This window comes from Gobio gobio, assembly GCF_949357685.1.
Source record: "Gobio gobio genome assembly, chromosome: 14".
Taxonomy (NCBI): domain Eukaryota; kingdom Metazoa; phylum Chordata; class Actinopteri; order Cypriniformes; family Gobionidae; genus Gobio; species Gobio gobio.
Window position 1 is genome coordinate 19,831,153 of NC_137107.1, and position 21,232 is coordinate 19,852,384.

General features: G+C 38.1%; 1 protein-coding gene across 1 annotated transcript; it reads right to left on the minus strand.

The window, feature by feature from the left end:
• Positions 1-5,066: 5,066 nt before the first annotated feature.
• Positions 5,067-20,368, minus strand: cpdb (carboxypeptidase D, b; the record flags this gene model as incomplete). The annotated part of the gene is made up of 21 exons (XM_079834533.1): positions 5,067-5,308; positions 7,926-8,022; positions 8,838-9,023; positions 9,123-9,254; positions 10,161-10,222; positions 10,327-10,422; positions 10,944-11,075; positions 11,161-11,299; positions 11,858-12,053; positions 12,307-12,576; positions 12,664-12,833; positions 12,906-13,051; positions 13,498-13,588; positions 13,766-13,848; positions 13,934-14,116; positions 14,187-14,378; positions 15,203-15,546; positions 15,628-15,794; positions 17,679-17,821; positions 17,910-18,112; positions 19,776-20,368. 21 exons carry the CDS (start codon positions 20,366-20,368, stop codon positions 5,067-5,069), a joined length of 3,867 nt encoding a protein of 1,288 aa, XP_079690659.1.
• Between the last annotated feature and the right edge of the window lie 864 nt (positions 20,369-21,232).

Genomic DNA, 21,232 nt, shown 5'->3' on the forward strand with positions numbered 1-21,232 from the left:
CACTGCCATTCACAAATTCTTTCCTGTGGCTTCATGGGATAGTAAAGTGTCCATGCACACTTCAGAATCTCGCCGGAGGCCATCCGGGTCCTTTTGGCCTAGTGTTTTATGAATACTACACTGAAAAAACAGGAAAACACATGTTTTCCAATTTACTTAATCGTATTATTTGTGATCTGCGCAACAAATTTGTGTTTCTCTTCTAAACATGATTTTATTGCTTTCGATTAATGTAATTCTCTAAAATTATTTGGGGTGAATGTGAACCAATTAAGTACTCGAAAATGATTTTTGCTGAAACTGTAGTTCCCAGCATGCTTTGCTTGGGACTTGACGACTAGAGTAAAATTGTTGAAATTTAGTGTTATTTTATGTGTTTTTGGGCAAAATGAGAAAAAGGGGGAGACTTTATATTGTTTATTAGTGTTTAATGTTTAATTATGTTGGAATTATTCTAACCATTTAAATTACACTGGGTTACCATAGTGGAGAAGAGCGGAGCGATTGGTTAGGGTGTGGACTGACTCAGCACATGTCATTAAAGAGCATTTCACACTTAGCACATATGATGTGCTATTGCTGGCAAATATAATGAAAGCTACTGAGAACTGCATTACAGTTCAGTCAAGTAACAACAAAAATATACAAAAATAAACATGTGTTTTGATTAAAGAGGCAGGGTTTCAAGCCCTTGTGTGCACCACTGTTGTTAGGGGGCCATATTAAAATCATTGTGAGACTACTCAATTCGGATACTTAAAAATTACTTAATTCCATTATGTTGAAATTGTGTGAACAAATTATGTTTGTTTAACTTAATTGAATCATGTGGAACCGATGTACATGATTAAATCATGCAAATCCAACACACCATTTTTTTCAGTGTATGAATTCAGACACTACTTGGCTCACATTCTGTTTTTCGCTTACTATATAAAATGGAAGTAGGCATATTCGGACACAGCATATTTTAAATACACGTTTAAAACTCCATGAGGGTGGCATGAGTAAATTGATATTTTTTTATCGTCTGGAAATGGGCCACTTTAAGATTTTTGTACCACATAAACAGCATATGGGACTCTCAGTTCTCTCACTGTACCACTTAGAGGAAATGAGTGTGATGGGACTCCCTGCATTACTTAGCTTCTCCATCAGCTCATCCCCACCTGAATACTCAGACTGACGCAGCACTCAATGTCCCCCAATTTAAATGTACCATACTAGATTTAAATATTTCCTTAAGAAATTGTGAATGATGCTTGTCTGTTTTTGCTCCATCATACCAGGATGTCTGTGGTTACAGGCCACGTTCACACAGCAACAAAATACGGTTATATATTTGAGTCTTTAAAGGGATAGTTCACCCAAAAATGAAAATTCTGTCATCATTTACTCACCCCCATGTTGTTCCAAACTTGTTTGAATTTCTTTGTTCTGCTGAAAACACAGAAAAATATATTTTGAAGAATACGGGAAACTAAACAGTTGATGGACCCCGTTGACTTCCATAGTAGGAAAAAAACAAAAATTAAAAAATACAACTGTGCTCCAGTACTGATGAAACGCCTCTGGTCCATAATATGGTTAAGTTCACATACAGTTCAGTTATTTGCAAGAGTGACAACCAAATTCTATAACCGAACCCCTGTAAATTTTCATGATGCACAACCGCATTTTCATCGAGCACAGCGGGTGTCTAGCGAGTTAACGCCACCATGAAATCAACGGACAAATCTAGCTGTTTTTTTGTTTTGTTGTTGGAATATTGCAATATTTATTATAAAAGGCTTATCCATGCACATCTCTTTTAATTAATGTGTCCATGTAATCTTTCATGAAAATAACTTCCTGTCCCTCTTGCAGCGACATCTCTCTGATGAAGCGGTTGGCACGAGGGCGGGACAACCTTTCACTCACATGACATCACAGCAATAGCAAATCACAACGATCTAAACAATTCCCGACAAAATCAAGCCCCGCCCTACATTTTTTCTTGTTCGAGAAGCCATTTCACCCTGATATAGTGCGTCACAATAAGAAAAGGCTAATGCAAATTCCGTTTCATAACTTACAGAACTGCTGATATTTAGAGCTGAGTATCATTAAAAGGGTTTAAATATAGTCACAGTCTTCTACAGGAGCTTCTCCTGGTCTCTCACTCAGGGTGTGTTCACACTTGCATTTGATTCGCTTGGTTTGTACCCCCAAAAAAACCATTTAGTCATGGTCCGCTTGGCGTTCATACACTGAACCTAAAGATACCGAACCTAAAAGGATAATGTTCACAACCTGATTGGTCAGTTTTTTAAAGGAACACTCCACTTTTTTTGAGGCTCATTTTCCAACTCCCCTAGAGTTAAACAGTCGAGTTTTACTGTTTTCGAATCCATTCAGCGATCTCCGGGTCTGGCGGCAGGGGCGCAACTACCCAGTGCCAGAGGGGTATGCAGCAACAATTTTGGAGCAAATAGGCTAGTTATTAATAGGCTAATAACAAACATAAAAATAAACATTCGTTTGAAAGTAATTAAAGAGGAAATTATGAGTTCAGCAATATCATACGAGCAAGAGTGCCATTTTCCAGAGTAGCCCATATCAGCACAATTGCAAAATGCGATATTAATTTTATACAACAGTTCAAAAAACAACAAGTTGTCATTTTTTACAGTTTTTCTCTATTTTTCCAACAAAAATAGATTCAAACAAAGATAGGTTTCGTTCTCGGTTAGAACAAATTAGTTGAATGATTCTAGAATCCACTCATGTCGCCAAATATACTGGCAGTTTATAGTTTCATAGGCCTGGAATCATTTCATATTTCAATAATTAAAATATTATATTTAGAACATAAATCTAAAAATCTCATTACATTATTTAGGCAATTGTAATTACAGTGTAAGTGGATTTTGATAAATGGTAAGATGGATTTTGTTGATACTGATTTCATTTAATTCTATAACAGCCATAGTGTATCGTGGTAAATAGTGTAATGACTTAAAAAGATGGTCAACAATATATATGTAACTTTACTTTATAGGAGGTGTGCCCCTAAAAAGTAAGCATGCAATTTTGAGAACACCAAGGAAAGAGCACGTTCTTTAGTCTGTTTGGATACTTCAAACACAAGTTTGCACTGCCTGTTTGGTTAACCTGTTTAGCCTACACGTTAATAACGTGCGTTTGGTCCGAATCATAGCGTGCGTCCTCGACACGTGATTTACCATATAAGCCATATATTTATCATAACGCGTCGAGGACGTGCGCTTTGATATAAAAACCCGCTACGGAAACACGCTTTTTCCTTGACCCCAAAGCGCACCTTATAAGAACGCACGTTTTTGTAGTAAATCTCGCGTCGAGGACGCGTGTTTTGCTGTCAAATCGCACGCTTTTGACGTGTCAATGCGCAATCAGACGCCCGCCCAAGCGTATATGAACACTTTGGCTTGCCACCGGCGCGCCCACTCGCGATATTCCATTATTATCCAAAATCTATTATGGAATCTTATGAGGGAGCCTGTTAGTCCTCTAAAATGTGATATAATATTGAGGAAATACATAAATTATTTAGAAATGCACAACAGCAGCTACATATAGAAGTTCCACCCAAAAATGTTTTCATACCATAGCTTTGGCGCCCCCAAGATGCTGCGCCCCTATGCGCTGCATATAGCGCATACCCACTTTTTGCGCCACTGTCTGGCGGTAGCAAGTTCCTTGATTATTACACAGGAATGAGAGTATAGTTCCTAGCCATAATCGGCCTAGAAAATCTTAGTTACACAATGTAACTACAGAAGAGTCAAGTTTGAAATGGGAAAAATAATCAAAACTCTTTGGTCATTTTTGAGTGAGATGCTAACGGTCTAATCAGATTCAATGATTTATGCTAAGCTATGCTTAAAAGTGCTACCGCCAGACCCGGAGATCGGCTGAATGGTTTCGAAAACGGTAAAACTCAACTGTTTTACCTCACTCTAGGGGAGTTGGAAAATGAGCCTATTTTCAAGTATTTTTCACGACAGAACTTACCAAAAAACCAAAACCGTGCTGTGTTCTGGGCTAAATTCACTCATATGTGCGTAGCCTATATATGATGGCATTTTGACCAGTTGAGAACTCGTGAAGAGTTTATAAAATGTGTAAAGGAGTCAAAACAGCGGCAGGAATCACTTCGTCAGACACACAAACTGCTGCAAGGAGACGTGGTTTTGAAGTCAGTACCAAACTGTGATGGGCAACATCGAGACTATGACGAGAAAAGTTATGATTGAGCATTCTGCCCTTTTTAGGGTCGCATCTTGTTTCATGTTTTTGGTTTGTTACTAGTCTTTGGTCCATATTCAGTTCATATTTAATTCAAACTGCACCAGATTCGGACCAGGGTTCAGATGGCAACATTCCCACTTATTCAAATGAACCGCACTAAGCGAAGCCCCCCTAAAAAGGGTGTAGAACCGCTCCTGGAGCACACCTTACCTCAAGTCTGAGGTGCTTTAGCCCATGTGCTTATGTTGAATATTTAGGGGTTAGGGATCTGAACAAAACTATGGGCAACAGTAACAGAGTTTTGCGTTCCTGAGCAATTACATCGATGAGAATGGGATGAGGAATGTTTCATTTGTTTCTTATTTTCCTTTGTCAAAAGTCTTGGTGCTTTACTGCCACCTGCTGTTCATTCAATGATAAAGGATTGCTAGACCAGGGGTCCATTCTTCATACCTCGCTTAATACTTAAGACAGCAATCTGTAGACAGCAACTCCAGGATGAGCTTCGAAGAACCCAACAATCCTGGATCATGTCAAAACTTCAACGGTAAAATCCAGAGAACGAAGAACAAGCCCAAGGTGTACTTAAAGGGTGATTTGAAATTTTTTGAAACAAAAATAACACCCAAACTACCGGTGCATCCACCATTACCACAAGACTAATAAATGCGTACATTTTATGAAGTTTAGGGAGGCCAAAGGAAGCAAAACACATTGTGAACGAATGTAGTGGGAAAGATGCAATGCTGCTAAAGTGTAAACAAAGTAATTTGACTTACTGAGCAAAAAGACAATTACTTTTTATTCTTAAACATTGTGACAGTACATTCAGTGTCCACAAAGAAAGGGTCATCCTCACTCTCACTCTCATCCAGAAATTCCTGTCGCAAAGGTGACTTCTCTGAAGCCATCGCCTCCATTCGGAGGTCTTGCCTCTTGCGACGCAACCAACGAACCCCGTCTCGTATGCGGCTGAACTTGGTAGAGCGAAGGTGCCAGATGAGGAGAGTGCAGATCAAGACGCTTATCAAAGAGGCTAAATGAGGATGAAGGGTTGCAGGACAGTTTACCAATACATTTTTTATAGAAGTCCTTTCATTCAAGTCACTTAATAGTTCAGTTCACTCAGAGGGAGTTTGACAAGTAAATGCCAAGCTCCTAATTATTATGGCCTGAATTTATCAGTAAAATTAAGAAATATACAAAGATTTTATAATATGGGTTTAAATAGGAATACTTGAATTTGTGAAACAGCTAATTTTAATATATACACACTTAGTGCTGGGAATCGATTACAAAAAATAACTAATCGCATTGTTTTCTGTAATTAAATCGCAAGTTTTTTATATTTTTGGAGTTTTTAATTTTGTAATTTCAGTTACTCTCCAAATTATTGTAGAAACAATTTAAAGACGGCATATTTTAAATGTATTGTAATGGCATCTTTTTATGAATGAAGGCCAGTATCACTGATACTAATGTCTCTTTGAAACATTAATGACGTTACAGTATAAATGAAAGCTACCAATTTCAACATTTACTTTTAATTTAAGTGAACTTAATCTTTAAATAAACCCATTATAATAAACGTTATATTTACCTGTGGCCTTCCCTGTTAGACATATACAGAAATGTAATAGTTATCAAACACCTTTCTTAACAGCATAAATAATAAATTATACCTTTAGAATTAACTTTACCTTAATAGTTTTTATTATGGTTACCTTTGTTCTTTGATGAACATTAAATGAGAGACATCATCAGTGCTGCAACAAGTGAACAAACTATATAACTGCTCTAGTGATTTTTGGATATTTTAATCCAAAAATCGTCACTGTAAACCCTAACGCTCAAAATACTTAATTGATTTGAGTAGGACAAACTTTTCTTTTGAGTTCAATGCACTGACATATTTCAAGTAAACGGAACCATTTCATTGTTTTGAGTTGTATGAACTCATTTCCTTTAATTTAGACTAACTTAACTTTAACTGAAACTGGGTGCTTTGCCCATGGCACTCGAAATAGAGAGTAAATGCTAAAATTAAGTGTTATATAATATGTTTTTTTGTGCAAGATTAATGGTAAGGGAGTTCTAGTATGATTAATGTTTTATACTAATTTAGAAGAGTTTCTGGTAATGCAGGTTTTTGAAGAGTCATGGTGACAAGTGGCGCATGCAGCCGCATGGTTTGAGAGCAGGTTGCTGAACTCATTCAGTAATTGCTATACTAAGTTATTTGTTAACAAATTGGCAAGTTGACATTTTCTGAAATAGATATTATAGCTAGCAAAATATTTATTAACTTAAAACAACTCATTCATATGAGTTCAGACAACTTATTAGGGTTTACAGTGAAGTAAATTACTAATTAAAAAATGCAAGAACTTTTTTTGCAAAGAATTCGCTAATTTATTTAACTAAATATTTTATGTTAATTGCTATCCAAATGTATGCGTTAGCTAACTCAGTACTTCAAGTTAGGAGTAATTATACATGAGTACTACAAACTCAAAACTTGATAGTTCTGCTTACTTAAAGGGTTAGTTCACCCACAAATTAAAAAAATTCTGTCATTAATTACTCACCCTCATGTCGTTCGACACCCGTAAGACCTCCGTTCATATTCGGAACACAAATGAAGATATTTTTGTTGAAAGCTGATGGCTGAGAAAGGCTTCAGATAGGCCTCCATTGGCATTCAGTACATTTACACTCCCAAGACGCATAAAAGGCACTTAAAACGTCGTTACAAAGTCCATCTCACCACAGTGACTCTACAATAATTTTACGATGCGACGACAATAGTTTTTGTGCGCAAAAAAAAAAAAAAAATCTAAATAACACCTTTATCTAACTTGTTCTTGTCTTGCGTCGTGGAGGCACACACGGATGCGCGAGAATATGACGCAGATCCGGCGTTCGGACACATGACCCAGAAGCGATTTGTTTACAAGCAGAGGAAGACGCGCGTATCTAAGCTATTGAATTCTACATTGATCGTGCTTTAGGTCTCGGCGTAGTTCTCAAAATCGGGCTCATGTGTGCATTTCATGGATTCCCGAACGCTGGCGCTACATCATATTCTCGCGCATGCGTCGTGGAGGCACACACGGAAGACAAGAACAAGTTGGATGAAGGTGTTATTTAGATTTTTTTTTGCGCACAAACTATTGTCGTTGCATCGTAAAATTATTGTAGAGCCATTGTGGTGAGATGGACTTTGTAACGATGTTTTAAGTGCCTTTTATGGGTCTTGGGATCATAAATGTACTGAATGCCAATGGAGGCCTGTCTGAAGCCTTTCTCAGCCATCAGCTTTCAACTAAAATATCTTCATTTGTGTTCCGAATATGAACGGAGGTCTTACGGGTGTCGAACGACATGAGGGTGAGTAATTAATGACAGAATTTTCATTTTTGGGTGAACTAACCCTTTAAAAATCGGGAACATCATAACTAAATTTGATGCAACTGATTACCTCAATTTTTGGGGGTTTACAGTGTATCATGCCTTTAAGACTACAATTGAGGCATTTCAGGAAGAAAATCATAATAGGTCCTCTTTAATATACAATAACTTCTTTTGACCAATCTTTTCACAATCTTGACCAATGATGTCTCTGGAATTATAACAAAAGGTTTTTTTTTTACCTGTGGCAATTCCAAACACTGCCCGATTGAGGGGAGTCCTGTCTGCTGTAAAATCAATCACAATAGGTCTGGTCACTCTGTCTGAGGATATATTCACCTAAAACCACAGGGGAGAGAATTGTAGAATGTGTGTAGTTTCACCTGGACAGAAGCAGCGTAAAGTTCAAAAGTTTGGGATGGGTACATTTTTTTTTTTTAAATGTCTTTGATCAAATGATTGCATCTTAGGTGAGCACTTCTTTCAAACATAGTAAAACCAGTAATACTGTGATATAATTCTCTCTTTTTAAAAAATGCAATATGGCACAAAGTGTGAGACAACCTGTCACTCACATCAGATCGCAGCAATTAGCAAACTACAATGATCCAAAATCAAGTCCTGCCCAACATTTTTTCTTGTTCAACAAGCGGTTTTAAAATGTAATTTATTGCTGTTACAGCAAAGCTGAATTTTCAGCATTACTCCAGTCTTCAGAGTCACATGACCCTTCAGAAATCATTCTAATATGCTGATTTGCTGCTCAAGAAATATTTATTATTATTATCGATGTTGAAATCAGTTGTGCTGCCTAATATTATTGTGGAAATCTTTTGTGGAAACCTTTTGACCTTTTATATAAAATCAAAATCTTGTATTTTATAGACAGTATAAATGACTTTAACTTTTGATCAATTTAGTGTATTTCTTTAAAAAAAATTCTTACCAACCATAAACTTTTGAACAGTAATATTTTCATTTATATTGTGTGACAGTTTTATTGTGTCAAATTCATCCATATTAAATATTTATCAAGTTAAAATAAATGTGTGTGCGCGTGCGTATGCATGTATGCATGTATATATGTATATATAATTATTTTTTTTCTTTTCTTCTTCACCTCTTTAAAGCCATCAGCCATTATTAAAACATACCTGCTGGAGCACTTGCTGATATCCATGGGCCTGAACCTGCAGCTGATGTGTGCCTGGAGCCACGAGAGTGGTGAAGTGACCTTGACTGTCTGCATGAACATTCACTGAGCCGTTCACCACCACAACAGCATCTGACACTGGACGGCCTTTACTGTCCCTCACAACACCGCTCAGCCTTTGGTGAACCTTCAGAGATCAAATATGTGGAAAACGGATTTAAAATGAGTTTAGATTGCTTGAAAATATAGCCATTCTGAGAAGATGAGAAAGTTCAAGCGTGTCCACCTCTACCAGCATGCGGAAAAGAGGCATCCTGTTTTCCATCCACAGAGAGAAGAGCTGATGTTCAGGTGGAAACATACAACAGCCAGTGTACACCGTGATCTCAGGGCAAACGCCCACGTCCAAACTGAAGTCCTAAAAGAGCAACATTTGTAGTTTCTTAAACAAAAAACATACAAAATGGAAAAATGAAGAAAATTTGATTTGAGAGCTACAGTGGATTTTGGATATTGATTTAACTGGGTTAAAAGACAAATTTTCATTTTTGGTGAACTACTAGAGCGAAACACTTGATCATTTTAAACAGTTCTGCCTCATTCAGCACACAAGTTGTAACCTGGTATCAAAATGTGTTTTGGTCGATCAGATCACAAGTAGACGAGGCAGACACATTCCCGTTTACACCTGGTGTTTTAATCCGTCTCTTGTCCACTTCTGTCCTGATTTCTTTGAGGTGAGGGTGGTTCAATGCATGAGTTTTTCCCGATCTTTCGATCTAATGGACGAAATAAGCTCGCGCAATTTACATACGACCGGAGATGACGGAACAACATATGGAGAGCAGCAGCTTTAGTTTCTGCTCTGACAGCCACGAGACCACAACGAACACTGAGTAATAGAAATCAGGATTGAGAACATGGTGCTTGGTAAGTTTGTCTTCAAACCAAACTTGGCACTTCCCATAATGTTTACGCATTAGGTCAGTAGGTGGAGAGTCTTTTGCGGCTGTTCGTACACATTCGACCACATGAGCGGTCTAATGCGTTTTCACCTACCTCTGGAAGCGGACAAGCTCAAAACTTTTTAGATCCTGCATTTAGCGTCGTCCACTTATGATCCAATTGGCAAAAATGTATCTTAATACCAGGTGTACACAGGGCCCTACATGGTCAAAATGCCAGTAATTTAATTTACATTGTGTCAAATACTCTGATGAGTCACAACAAGCAAGTCATAAGCGACAGATGTTACGACAAGAACATTATCTACAAACATGTGAGAAAAGCTGCCATTGGGACAATCTCCAATAGATTCCAATACCTTCATACTGCCAGTGTGAGCGCTGAAATCCTCACCCTTCAGGATCCCTCCTGGAATTTTCTCTGTTGAGTTATAGCCAAAAAAATAACAAAACATGATATGAGGATGACTCCATTCCATGTAATTTTAGCAGTATTCTTTTAATTTTTGCTCTTTTCAATAATACCTGTCTTTTTTGTACATCTCAGGTTTCCCAAGTGCATGAAAGGATGACTTCTGGCATACAAGGAGGCCAAATATTTCAACGTCTCCTCATTTTGTGCTGGGTGAAAATCAGACATTAAAGGGATGGTTCATCCAAAAATGAAAATTAGCCCATGATTGACTCACCCTCAAGCAATCCTAGGTGTATATGACAGTCTTCTTTCAGACGAATACAATCAGAGTTATATTAACAAATGTCCTGGCTCTTCTAAGCTTTATAATGGCAGTCCAAAATTTGATGCCCATTGATTTGCTTCAGAAGGGCTTTATTAAACAATTAAGCCATGCGGAGCACTTTTATAATGGATAGATGCACTTTTGTGGGCTGCCATTCACTGCCATTATAATGCTTGGATTAGCCAGGATATTTTTTAATACAACTGATTTTGTCTGAAAGAACAATGTCATAAACACCTAGGATGGCTTGAGGGTAAATGATGGGATAATTTTCCTTTTTGGGGGTGAACTATCCCTTTAACTTCATTTATCATTTATATGCCAGAGTTTAATACATAGAGTTAGGATCCTTAACAAAAAGAATGGGTAATAGTAATAAACAAATATTGTGCTGTTGGTTACCATGCTGATTAGGTCTGTCATAAGGATACGTGGCCAGCAGAGAGCCTCCCTCCAGCACTATTGAGAGAGAGAAACCCCCTCCATAAATCAGATCCATCACTGCACGCGTCTCTGGCTGCGCTGATGCATTACCTAAGTATAGATACACGTCTTATTCACTGACCACGTCACAAGCTTTTGTAATATGACATCGTTTCAATGCAGAGAGCTGACAGACCATAGAAGAAATCAGTATCCAGATCTATTCCATGAGCATTGGTGTGTCCCACACTGGAAGAGCAGAGTCCCTCAAGTGCCTGCTCCCTACCATCAGGGTTCACACACGGGAGAATCAGGATCCTGCTACTGTCAATCAGCTAAGAGGATGGACACACAAACAAACTGTATTAAATGACAGATACACAAACTCTGAGCTGCCTACTTAAACAGCAGCATAAATTTACTCCAGATGCACTGGATGTTCCAAAAGATAGGAAGCATAAATAGGCCGCTGCCTTTTGGACAATTCTAAAGGTCCAGGCACATTTAACATTCCTCTGCGAAATTTCATGGATGAAATCCAGTCATTTCAATCCGTGCAATCAAGAATCGTGTGAGGCCAAAGAAGTTGCTCAAGCAGGTTTCACTCGTCTTCACAAATTCATTGGATTCACCAACAGAAAGCGGTTTTGGTTTGAAAGGGACTTCACTTCATACAACTATTCATAATGGACCGTTTTTTGTTCGCGAAATCCAGCAAAAAATTGAGATGGGAGAAATTATACGTCAATGCTTTTTTTGTGTTCGCTCACCCCCTAGAAACTTTCTATTCACCTCACAAAACTTTTGCGAGCAAACAGCGCTGGTGTTGGAAATAATATAAGGTGGGAGAAAATGTTTTTACAAAATGTTTTTCAATGTTTTGTGAAGCTTGCCTTGGTGACGGCAGGACTCCTGCCATAGTTGAGGCAGAGAACAGAAGCAAACTCCAGCAGCAACTCTGGACCTACTGCCGCATCACCATGGACTCCGGACACAAAACGGATCTTGGGTTCGGCAGGTTGAGGCATCTCCAAATTGCCAGCGATCTCAAGGGCCCAGATAGTTCTGAACTCAGTGCTTTGACCCAAACTGACCCCAGGAGAAACAAGATTCAAACAAAGACATTTGAAGTTTCACATCATTTACCCTCCAACTCCATTCGGTGAATTCTCATGAACTCTGAAGTTACTTTGCCTCACATAATTACAAAAATGTTAGTGAGGTTTGTCATTGATGGTGGCTAAAGTGTTCTGAGAGGGTGTTAGCACATTGTTATAGGAGGTGGTTACTTACTGGCCCAAGTCAAAATACTTAGCATGCACTCCCAATCAGCATTACATACCTGTACAGCCGTGTGATGCGAGGGAAGTTTAAGGTCAGTCCTCTTAGGAACTCTGCGCGTTCCCTGTAGGTTCTGTACTCCAGGGTCTGAGCAGGTAGAAGGCTGCGGATCAACTGATCCAGCCCACCAGGGGCTAAAAGCTTCTCCACCAGTTTCTCCAAGTCCTTCTGTTCTCCTTCAGATAACTGCAATGCATCTCTGGTCAGCTTAAAGTCCACCTGCTCCACCCGAGTCTCCAACACCCGGACAGAGGCTGACATTGGAGTATAACTGGGGGGAAACAGCACAAGAAATTTAATGGCTGACCCATTTTATAACTGGCATTCTGTTCATTTTGTGTGAAGGGTAAGGTCTCACCCTGGAGCAGAGGCGGTGAGATGATAAGAACCAGGAGCCAGGGGTCTCCAGTATTGGCCTGTGCTGCTGGTGTGGACTTGATGTCTTGATTCTTCCACCATGACTGTGGCATTAGCGATGCCTTTGCCAGAATGACCATCAGTCACCATACCCCTCACAAACATATGAACCTGACATACGAGACGTCATGCAAATGTTTAAACAGAATAGCTCACCCAAAAATACAAATGTAAAAGAATCACCTGCTGTATAAACTGTAAGAGCGCCCTGTGATTCTTCTCCCAGAATTCTGAGAGTGAATCCTCTGGTGGGAGCAGCTCACAGCTCAGACCGATGTTAACGGCTAAAGTGTCAGTGCCGTGATACGCCCAAGTCAGCATATCAGTTCCTACCATTAAGCAGAAGGGAAAAACAATGTTAATTTCTGTGTGAAACAGGATACTCAACATAGAAGAATATGTACAGACAAGCAAGACAAAATATAATAAAACAATAATGATAAACAGTACACACAACTGTTCAAAAGTTTGGGGTCTGTAAGTTAAGGAAATTCATTATTTTACTTCAACAAAAACAAATTAAATTGATCAAAGAATCCTGAAAAAATAATGCATCACTGTTTGCAAAAAAACTATTAAGTAGAACTGTTTTAACATTGATCAGAAATGTTTCTTGAGCATCAAATCAGCATATTAGAAGGATTTCTGAAGGATCGTGTTAAAATAAGCATACAAGCATAACACTTTTTTTATTCACACTGACCCCAAACCCTATCTAGATCTATACATCTTTATTTAATATTGACTTTAATCAGTGATTATGCTTCAGTCTGACCTGTGGCTATTGGACGATGGCGCCTAGTGCCTTTTTTCTCTCTGGTTCTTGGCACGTCACAAGCTTGAGGCTCTTGAAAGGCTTGAGATTGCTACAACCAATAAAAAGACAACAGCATTGGAAAATTGGAGACATTTGATATACATACTATAGAAAACACTGACACACTTCTACACCGTTTTCTGCTGATGGTTGTGTCAGTAAATTTAGCTAAATGTTATACTGATGTTAAGTAATTCATGATGTACACCGCATTCAAAATACACACCATATAGTAGGCTTCTGCAACTGATTTAAACATGTTCTCATCAATGGAGTCAAGGGAACTCGGATACACGACTCCCCTAAACCCTAGAGACAACAATGGCAGTTCAGTTTTATCATTTAAAAATGTATATTAACATTTTGAGAAACTTAAAACTGCCACTTTCTGTACCTCCACGTATACTTGCAGACAGCACAAAGGAGTGGGCCTTGATCCAGTGTATCACTGCTCGAGTTTCTGCTTCAACAGTGTTCTTCGGTTGTGAATGTTCAGGGAAATTTGTATTCAGGTCAACACGGTGACTATTACCGTGGCCAATAATACTCAGGTCTCCTGAGAACCGTTCCTTGTGAGCTACGAGAAGAAAATCAGGGTAAATGCAGAAAATAACAATCAAACAACCTGACAATATATTTGCTTGTACCTTCTAGTGCTAATTCATACCCATCTGGGTTCATGGAAGGCATGATGTGAATTCTTGTGCTATTGACTAGATGTGTGACCAACGGATCTTTTCCATAGTTGCGGCACAAGTATTCAACCAGGTTTAGGAGAATCTCACGACCGATAAACTCGTTTCCATGCAGGTTACCCACAAACATGACCTCTGGTTTACCTGGTTAAATAAGGGGAGGTAATCACTAGCAGTGAGACATACTAATGCACACTACCAGTCAGGAATTTGGAATTAAGATATTTTTATGTTCTTGAAAGTCTCTTATGTTCACCAAGGTTGCATTTATTTGAACAAAAATACAGTAAAAATAGATTTTTTTTAAATTGTCATCACATGAATAAATGACAATTTAAAAAAAAAAACTATTTTTACTGTATTCTTTTTCAGCATCATTAGTCCAATCTTGACACATGATCCTTCTGAAATTATTCTAATATGCTGATTTGCAGCTCAAGAAACATTTCTAATTATCAATGTTGAAACATGATACCCTACCATTAAAATGTTTGGGGTAATTAAGTTTTTAGAAAGAGATTAGTACTTTTTATTCCATTTAAATTAATACTTTCAAATTAAATTAATCAAGTGACAGTAAAGACATTTATAATGTTGCAAAATATTTCTATTTCAAATAAATGCTGTTCTTTTGAACATTCTGGTCATCAAAAATCCATAAATATAATATATAATATAATAAATATAATATAATATAATATAATATAATATAATATATATAAAATATTAATAGTAAAAAACTATTTTCAACATTGATAATAAGGACATGATTAATACTTGAGGAGCAAATCAGCATATTAGAATGATTTCTGAAGGACCATGTGACACTGAAGACTGGAGTAATGATGCGGACTGATTTTCGATCAAATAAATGCATAAGAATGCGTAAGTGTAAAAAAATTATTCCTAACATTTGACCCATAGTGTACACAGATACACAATATAAAAATGTGACTATGCAATTGCACCTTGCTGAACAACACCAGCATTGGTGGATATCTCCATCACATAAAGATTCCTGCCCTGCACTGATTGTCCAGCAGAGTTCAGATAAGTGATGGATGGATGGACAGCACTAAACAGTTGCAACAACATCTCCATTTCATCATAACCATGATGTCGGAAGTCCAAAGTCTGGATTGGATACTTTGAGGTGGGAGGCCCTGGTGTGCTCAGAGCTTCATTGACCACTATATGCTGTTCAGAGGAATCTAACATTAACGTTTCCTCGACAGGTTCCTCAAGAGTGAAGTTTAGCAGTGTGGCTTTGCCTTCAATCACCGGCACATTCTTCACAGTATTTGAAAGGTACCTGAAGGAAACATGAGAAATTCCATCAAATTGGACCAACTCCATCTTAGGGTTTTACTTTTATGCATCTGCACATAATCACCCAGGTGAGCTAGCAGTGATGTCATATCTCCCAGGCAGCAGCAGCCGATAATAATCACCAAACATCCAGGTTGTGATGTTGTGATCAATTCCAGAAACAGAGATTGTCGCATCTGGGAGACCAAAGCCTGATCTGGTCATTACGAAACCTCTCACACCAATATGAGCCTTAAACAGAAGCAAAATAAGATTTGATATCATTAATGGTCACTCTTTGGCTGAATTGAATTCAATTGTGGGCAGGTTGTCTCTACTGAAATACTTTATGTTGCATGAAATGAACTGAATTGAGTAACCTCAACTAAAGACTTGTCCAATAACGACTTCAATTTTGAAGTAAACTATCAGCTAACAATAACTTTTCTTTACACACGTGATATTAGGTTAGGTGTTGGCATCAATAATATATTACTGGTTACATTCATAGCAGTCCTATAGTTACTTTTACAATAATGGGATATTTCATCAAAAAATTAAAATCTTATAATTTACTCACCCTCAAGCCCTTCTAGGTGTATATAACATTCTTATTTCAGACGAATACAATTGGAGTTATATTAAAACATATCCTGGCTAATCCAAGCTTTATAATGGCAGCCCAGAATGTGAACCCTAAAAAAAAAAAAAAAAAAAAAAAAGTGCATCCATTCACGGCTCCGGGGTGTTAATAAAAATGAAAATGGTATGACTAATATAAGTATAAAGCTTCAAATATGGATATTTTTCTTACACAAACACATCGCGCCACTTTAGCAGACCTTTATTGACCCCCTGGAGCCATATGGATTACTTATATAATGGATGGACATGCTTTTTTGGGCTTCAAATTTTGGGCTGCCATTCACTGCCATTAATGTCAGGATATTTTTTTTTTTTAATAACTCCCACTGTATTTGTCTGAAAGAAGAATGTCATATACACATAGGGTGGCTTGAGGGTGAGTAAATCATGGGGTAATTTAAATTTTTGGGTGAACTATCCCTTTAAGGCAACTCGAGTTCTTGTTAGCAGTAGTAATGATCTCTGTTAGCCTAGAAATCTAGACGCGCCCTAGCGGCAGCAAATCTAATTTGCAGCCAAGGTAGTCTAGCAACTCTCCGTTGGCTTGCGAGCTGGAAAAACCAAACTCTGGTCAGGCCAATTACATTGTGTAAAGAGTCGGTGGGCGGGCTTAACGTTCCATGTGCTACTTGTAAACATGCTTGTTAAACAAAGAAGCTGGCGGACAGCGGTCTTTCGAATCGGCTTTGGCCGCGACTCTGGAAGACTTGCGCTTTGCTTTGAGAAAAGAACGGCACTGAAGTCATTTTTAAGAAAGGAAGATGTGTTCGGAGTTTTGCTGATCGGATACCTGATCTCTAAACAGTTTTATACATTTTGTAGACATTTTAATGAGACCTTTGTATAATAATTAAAAGGAATAATAGTAGTTAATAGTCTCTTATTTGCCTGTTTAGTGGAGCCATCCATGGAACAAACAAAAGCCCTGAAAATTAATAAAAGAACACATTATATAGACACTTGATATTTAATCTTATTATATTAGTTAATTGCATTTGATAGATTATACTTTCAATAAAAACATTTGCAATGGGTTAGTAAAATGTTTTTTTTTTATGCATGTTTGGCCTGAGTTGGTGTTGCATTTACACTGTTCTGACCAGCAGGGGTCACCAGCATGTGGCGGCATCGAAACAGGGAATCATTTTGCGAATTGGTTCAATTGATTCGAAACTTTTCAAAGCTCCCACCACTACTGTCAGCTAACAACTTTACACATGTTAAATAAACAAACAAAAAAAACACTTTATTTCAACATAAACTCTTCCTATCCAGCTCCATGCAAAGCATGATGGGAAGTGATACTGTTCCCAGTTTTATAATGTTACTTAAACATAAATAAATAATTTGTGCAGTCTAAAATCATGTGGATTAAGTACATTTGTTGAACATGATGCAATTAAATTAACTTGTTTTATTCAAGTAAATTGAACAAGCAATAGAAAAAAAACGGAGACCGTTCTACATAAGAAAACATTCCAACCAACTCACTCTCTGCATGTAGGTAAGAAGGGCCTCCTTGTTGTTGGTCCACTCGGTGTAAAGCTGAGAAGCTGGTGGATACTTGCAGCAGCTGAATTTAAAACTGACTTCAAAACAGTTCCCTTTGAGGTAGTTGAAATGCTGCATTCCCCCTGCGCACATACAGGACACCAAACCAAAGCTCAGTGGAGTTTAATTTAGTTAAAATACCTGACTTTAATGTCCAACCGTTTGTGATACCATTTCCGAAGCTTTTGTAGGGATCAACAGGACAGCCAGGATCGTCCAGTCTCATATTGGGATGGTTCTCAGTGTAGGTTTGTGCTAAATGGTGAAATAGGGCTTCATCTGCTGTCAGCCCTGGGCTTGCAGAAGAACTGCTGTCATCAAAAGGGAAGCTGGCCCCCACAGAGCCCCCATGTAGACTACCCGACAAGACAAACCTTGAACAGACAAAGAGCATTAAAACCTGGTAAGAAAACACTTCTTGTGAAAAGATTCGACTTGTTCTCTTGCTTCTGATCTGAGATTTTCACATTACACCACTGAATAAATCAAGATGAATGTTTTATATTTTTGTGGTGCATACAGTCCGGTGTTCTTTTAGTGTATTTTTTATGTTGTATTAATATTTTGAATTAGCTTTATATTGCAAGTTCGTTTTTAATCCGTTTTAGCTTCTATTTTTTTGTTTCAATAAAATTATTTCAGTAAGTTAAGTTGCCATGCAAGGCAACCATTTTCCCCTCTAATATTTGTATTTTATTTCAGCTTTATTTCAATTAACAAAGATGTTTTAATAGTTGTTGCTGACGATAATCATGATAGTCAAAAATAATCAAGGTGGTTTGAAATTTAGCATACCTTGTCATTTCTTAATTGCTAATTTTGTCTGCCAAATCAAAGTCAGTGTGGTATAACCAAATTGCAGGCAGCAGTTGTTATGTGAAAAATATAAAAGGAAAGACCCTTGATGACCCTGCTAAATAACAAAAAAATACCAAATCATTTGTAACAGTATGGCGAGGTTAACGGACGCTGTCAATATAAAATTATTTCAATAAAAATAATTAAATAATTGACTTAAAGGGTTAGTTTAGCCAAAAATTTTAATTCTGTCATTAATTACTCACCCTTATGTTATTGCAAATCAATAAGTCTTTTGTTCATATTCGGAACACAAGATCTTTGAGGAAATCTGAGAGCTTTTTGTCTCTCCATTGACAGCTACACAACTGACACTCGGACGCTTTAAAAAGTTCGTAAAAGGAATCCGTATGAATTGAAAAGACAATCACTTAGGGCTGGGCGATATGTTTCCACTTTGCTTCAGAAGGCCTTTATTAACCCCCTGGAGCCACGTCGAGCAGTTATATGATGCATAGATACACGTTTATGGACTTCAAAAACAATACAACCATCACTGCCATTATAAAGCTTTTGTTTTTTTTCGTCTGAAAGATGAATGTCATAAACACCTAGGATGGATTGAGGGTGAGTAAATCATGGTCTAATTTCCATTTTTGGGTGAACTAACCCTTTAAACATGTTCGCTTGCCGTGCGAGAACCAATGAGGTTCTCGGTTGTTATGCAGCGTTTGAGCTTCTGCAAGAACCAATGGGGTTTGTTCTCGCGCGCCAAGCCTTTTCGGTTGAGCTTCTGTTTATGTTCGCTGATTCCATGTTTATATGTAAATAAAAGGATCAATTCAATCTGTTGTTCATCATATTGCCTATCATATTGCGAGTCTCTTCAGAACATTTGGACTAAATTCATATGGATTAGTTTTACGATCGCTTTATGAACTTTATGAAGCGTCGGTTGCATAACGTTAGCGGTCAACGGAGGGACGGAAAGCTGTCAGATTTCATAAAAAAAAAAAAAAGATAATTTGTGTTCCGAAGATGAACAAAAGTCTTAACTTACATGCTTGGAAAGACATGAGGGTGAGTAATTAATAAAATAAAATATATATATTTTAAATATTACAATTGACATAATAAAATAAAATATATATATTTTAAATATTACAATTGACATAAGTTACAATCATTGCGGTGTACAGAAAAAGTTACAATCATTGAGGTGTAGAGAAAACAACATACTTTTTTTCAAGAATCCATCTCGTGACAGCCGTGACCTCGGGTTTATCATCTGAAGTCTCGCTGGAGGGCTCATCCCGGTCTGGGAAACTCTTGTCGAGGTCATAATGTTTGGCATTCTCGCGGCCTTCAGCACTTCCAGCGCAGTCTCCCTCCACCGCCCGCTCAAATCCGTCTGGATTCATGCTGGCCATGATATAAATGTCAGTTCGGTTCACCAGCTCCGTGACTCTCACCTCGCGGCCATACTGAGTCAACAGGTACTCAATCAGATACAGTAACACCTGCCTTGATAAAGCCTCGTCCCCGTGGATGTTTCCCACATACTTGAACCTGGGTTTGCCCGGTACGTCCGTGCTCGGGTTCGTTGTTATTCTCATGACCCAAAGCTCCCTTCCCTCGACAGACTGTCCGGTGGTCGCGAGGCTGCAAATGTGCGAGTATTTGAGAGAAAAACTCTGAAGACGGTCGGTCATGGCGGCGTAGTTATAATACCCCTGATATGTTTCTTCGTTCACTGTGCTGGTGTCTCTCAAGCCAAGTATTGGCTGCGGAATTATTAAAATATGCGACAAAATTAGCCACAAAATATACATTGCGTGTTTGTAGTGGCTTGCAAACAATAATGATATTTTAACAAATCTTTTGTTTGTCTTTTTATTGTCAGTTGTTTTTTTGTTGCGCCATTACAAAATGGGTCATTATTTGGTCTGCCAGCGGGCAAATTAGGGACACTAATAGATTTCACTTGGCTTAATCAGTAGAGAATTGGTTTGCGATGGTTCAAACCAAAACGATGGATTAAACCACTGCCATTTAAAGGGTAGTTGACAAACGTCCATAACATTTCTGCCCATAAGATTTTATGTATTTATAATTAAAAGTGTATTTTAGGTGCTGTATTTGCTCAGAATGATAACAAAACAAAAACACTTGAGTCACCTTTTAGATTGTATTTGCAGTTCCCTTGCAAAAAGAAGCAGGGAAGTAAATCCCTTATGCGTTGTTCGAAATTGCCCCATACTCATAAATAGGGCACTTTTTGAGGGGAGAGCCATTTTATAGTGCTGTACGAAACAATAGTGGACGTTATCGTGTGCACTCATTCAATCCCACAATGCACTGTAATAACGACTGTACAACCGATGTGCACTCAACCGGTAGAGAATACCCATAATATACTCACTGTGAGGGTCGCAGCGAATTAACTGCTGGGCTGCGTCCGAAATTGAAATTACTCTCTTGTGTAGCTACTTGAATAAATAATTATGCCACGACCGCTAAAAAGTACATTCTGTATAGTATGAGTGTATGTTGTGTGAATTCAGACGTACTACATTCGCCATGTTGTCCTCATCATGTGACCTACCAGCATCAGTTGTGTCGCTTCTCTGCCATTCACAAATCCTCCCCCGTGGCCTCATGGGATAGTAATGTGTCCATTGTATGCACATTTCAGA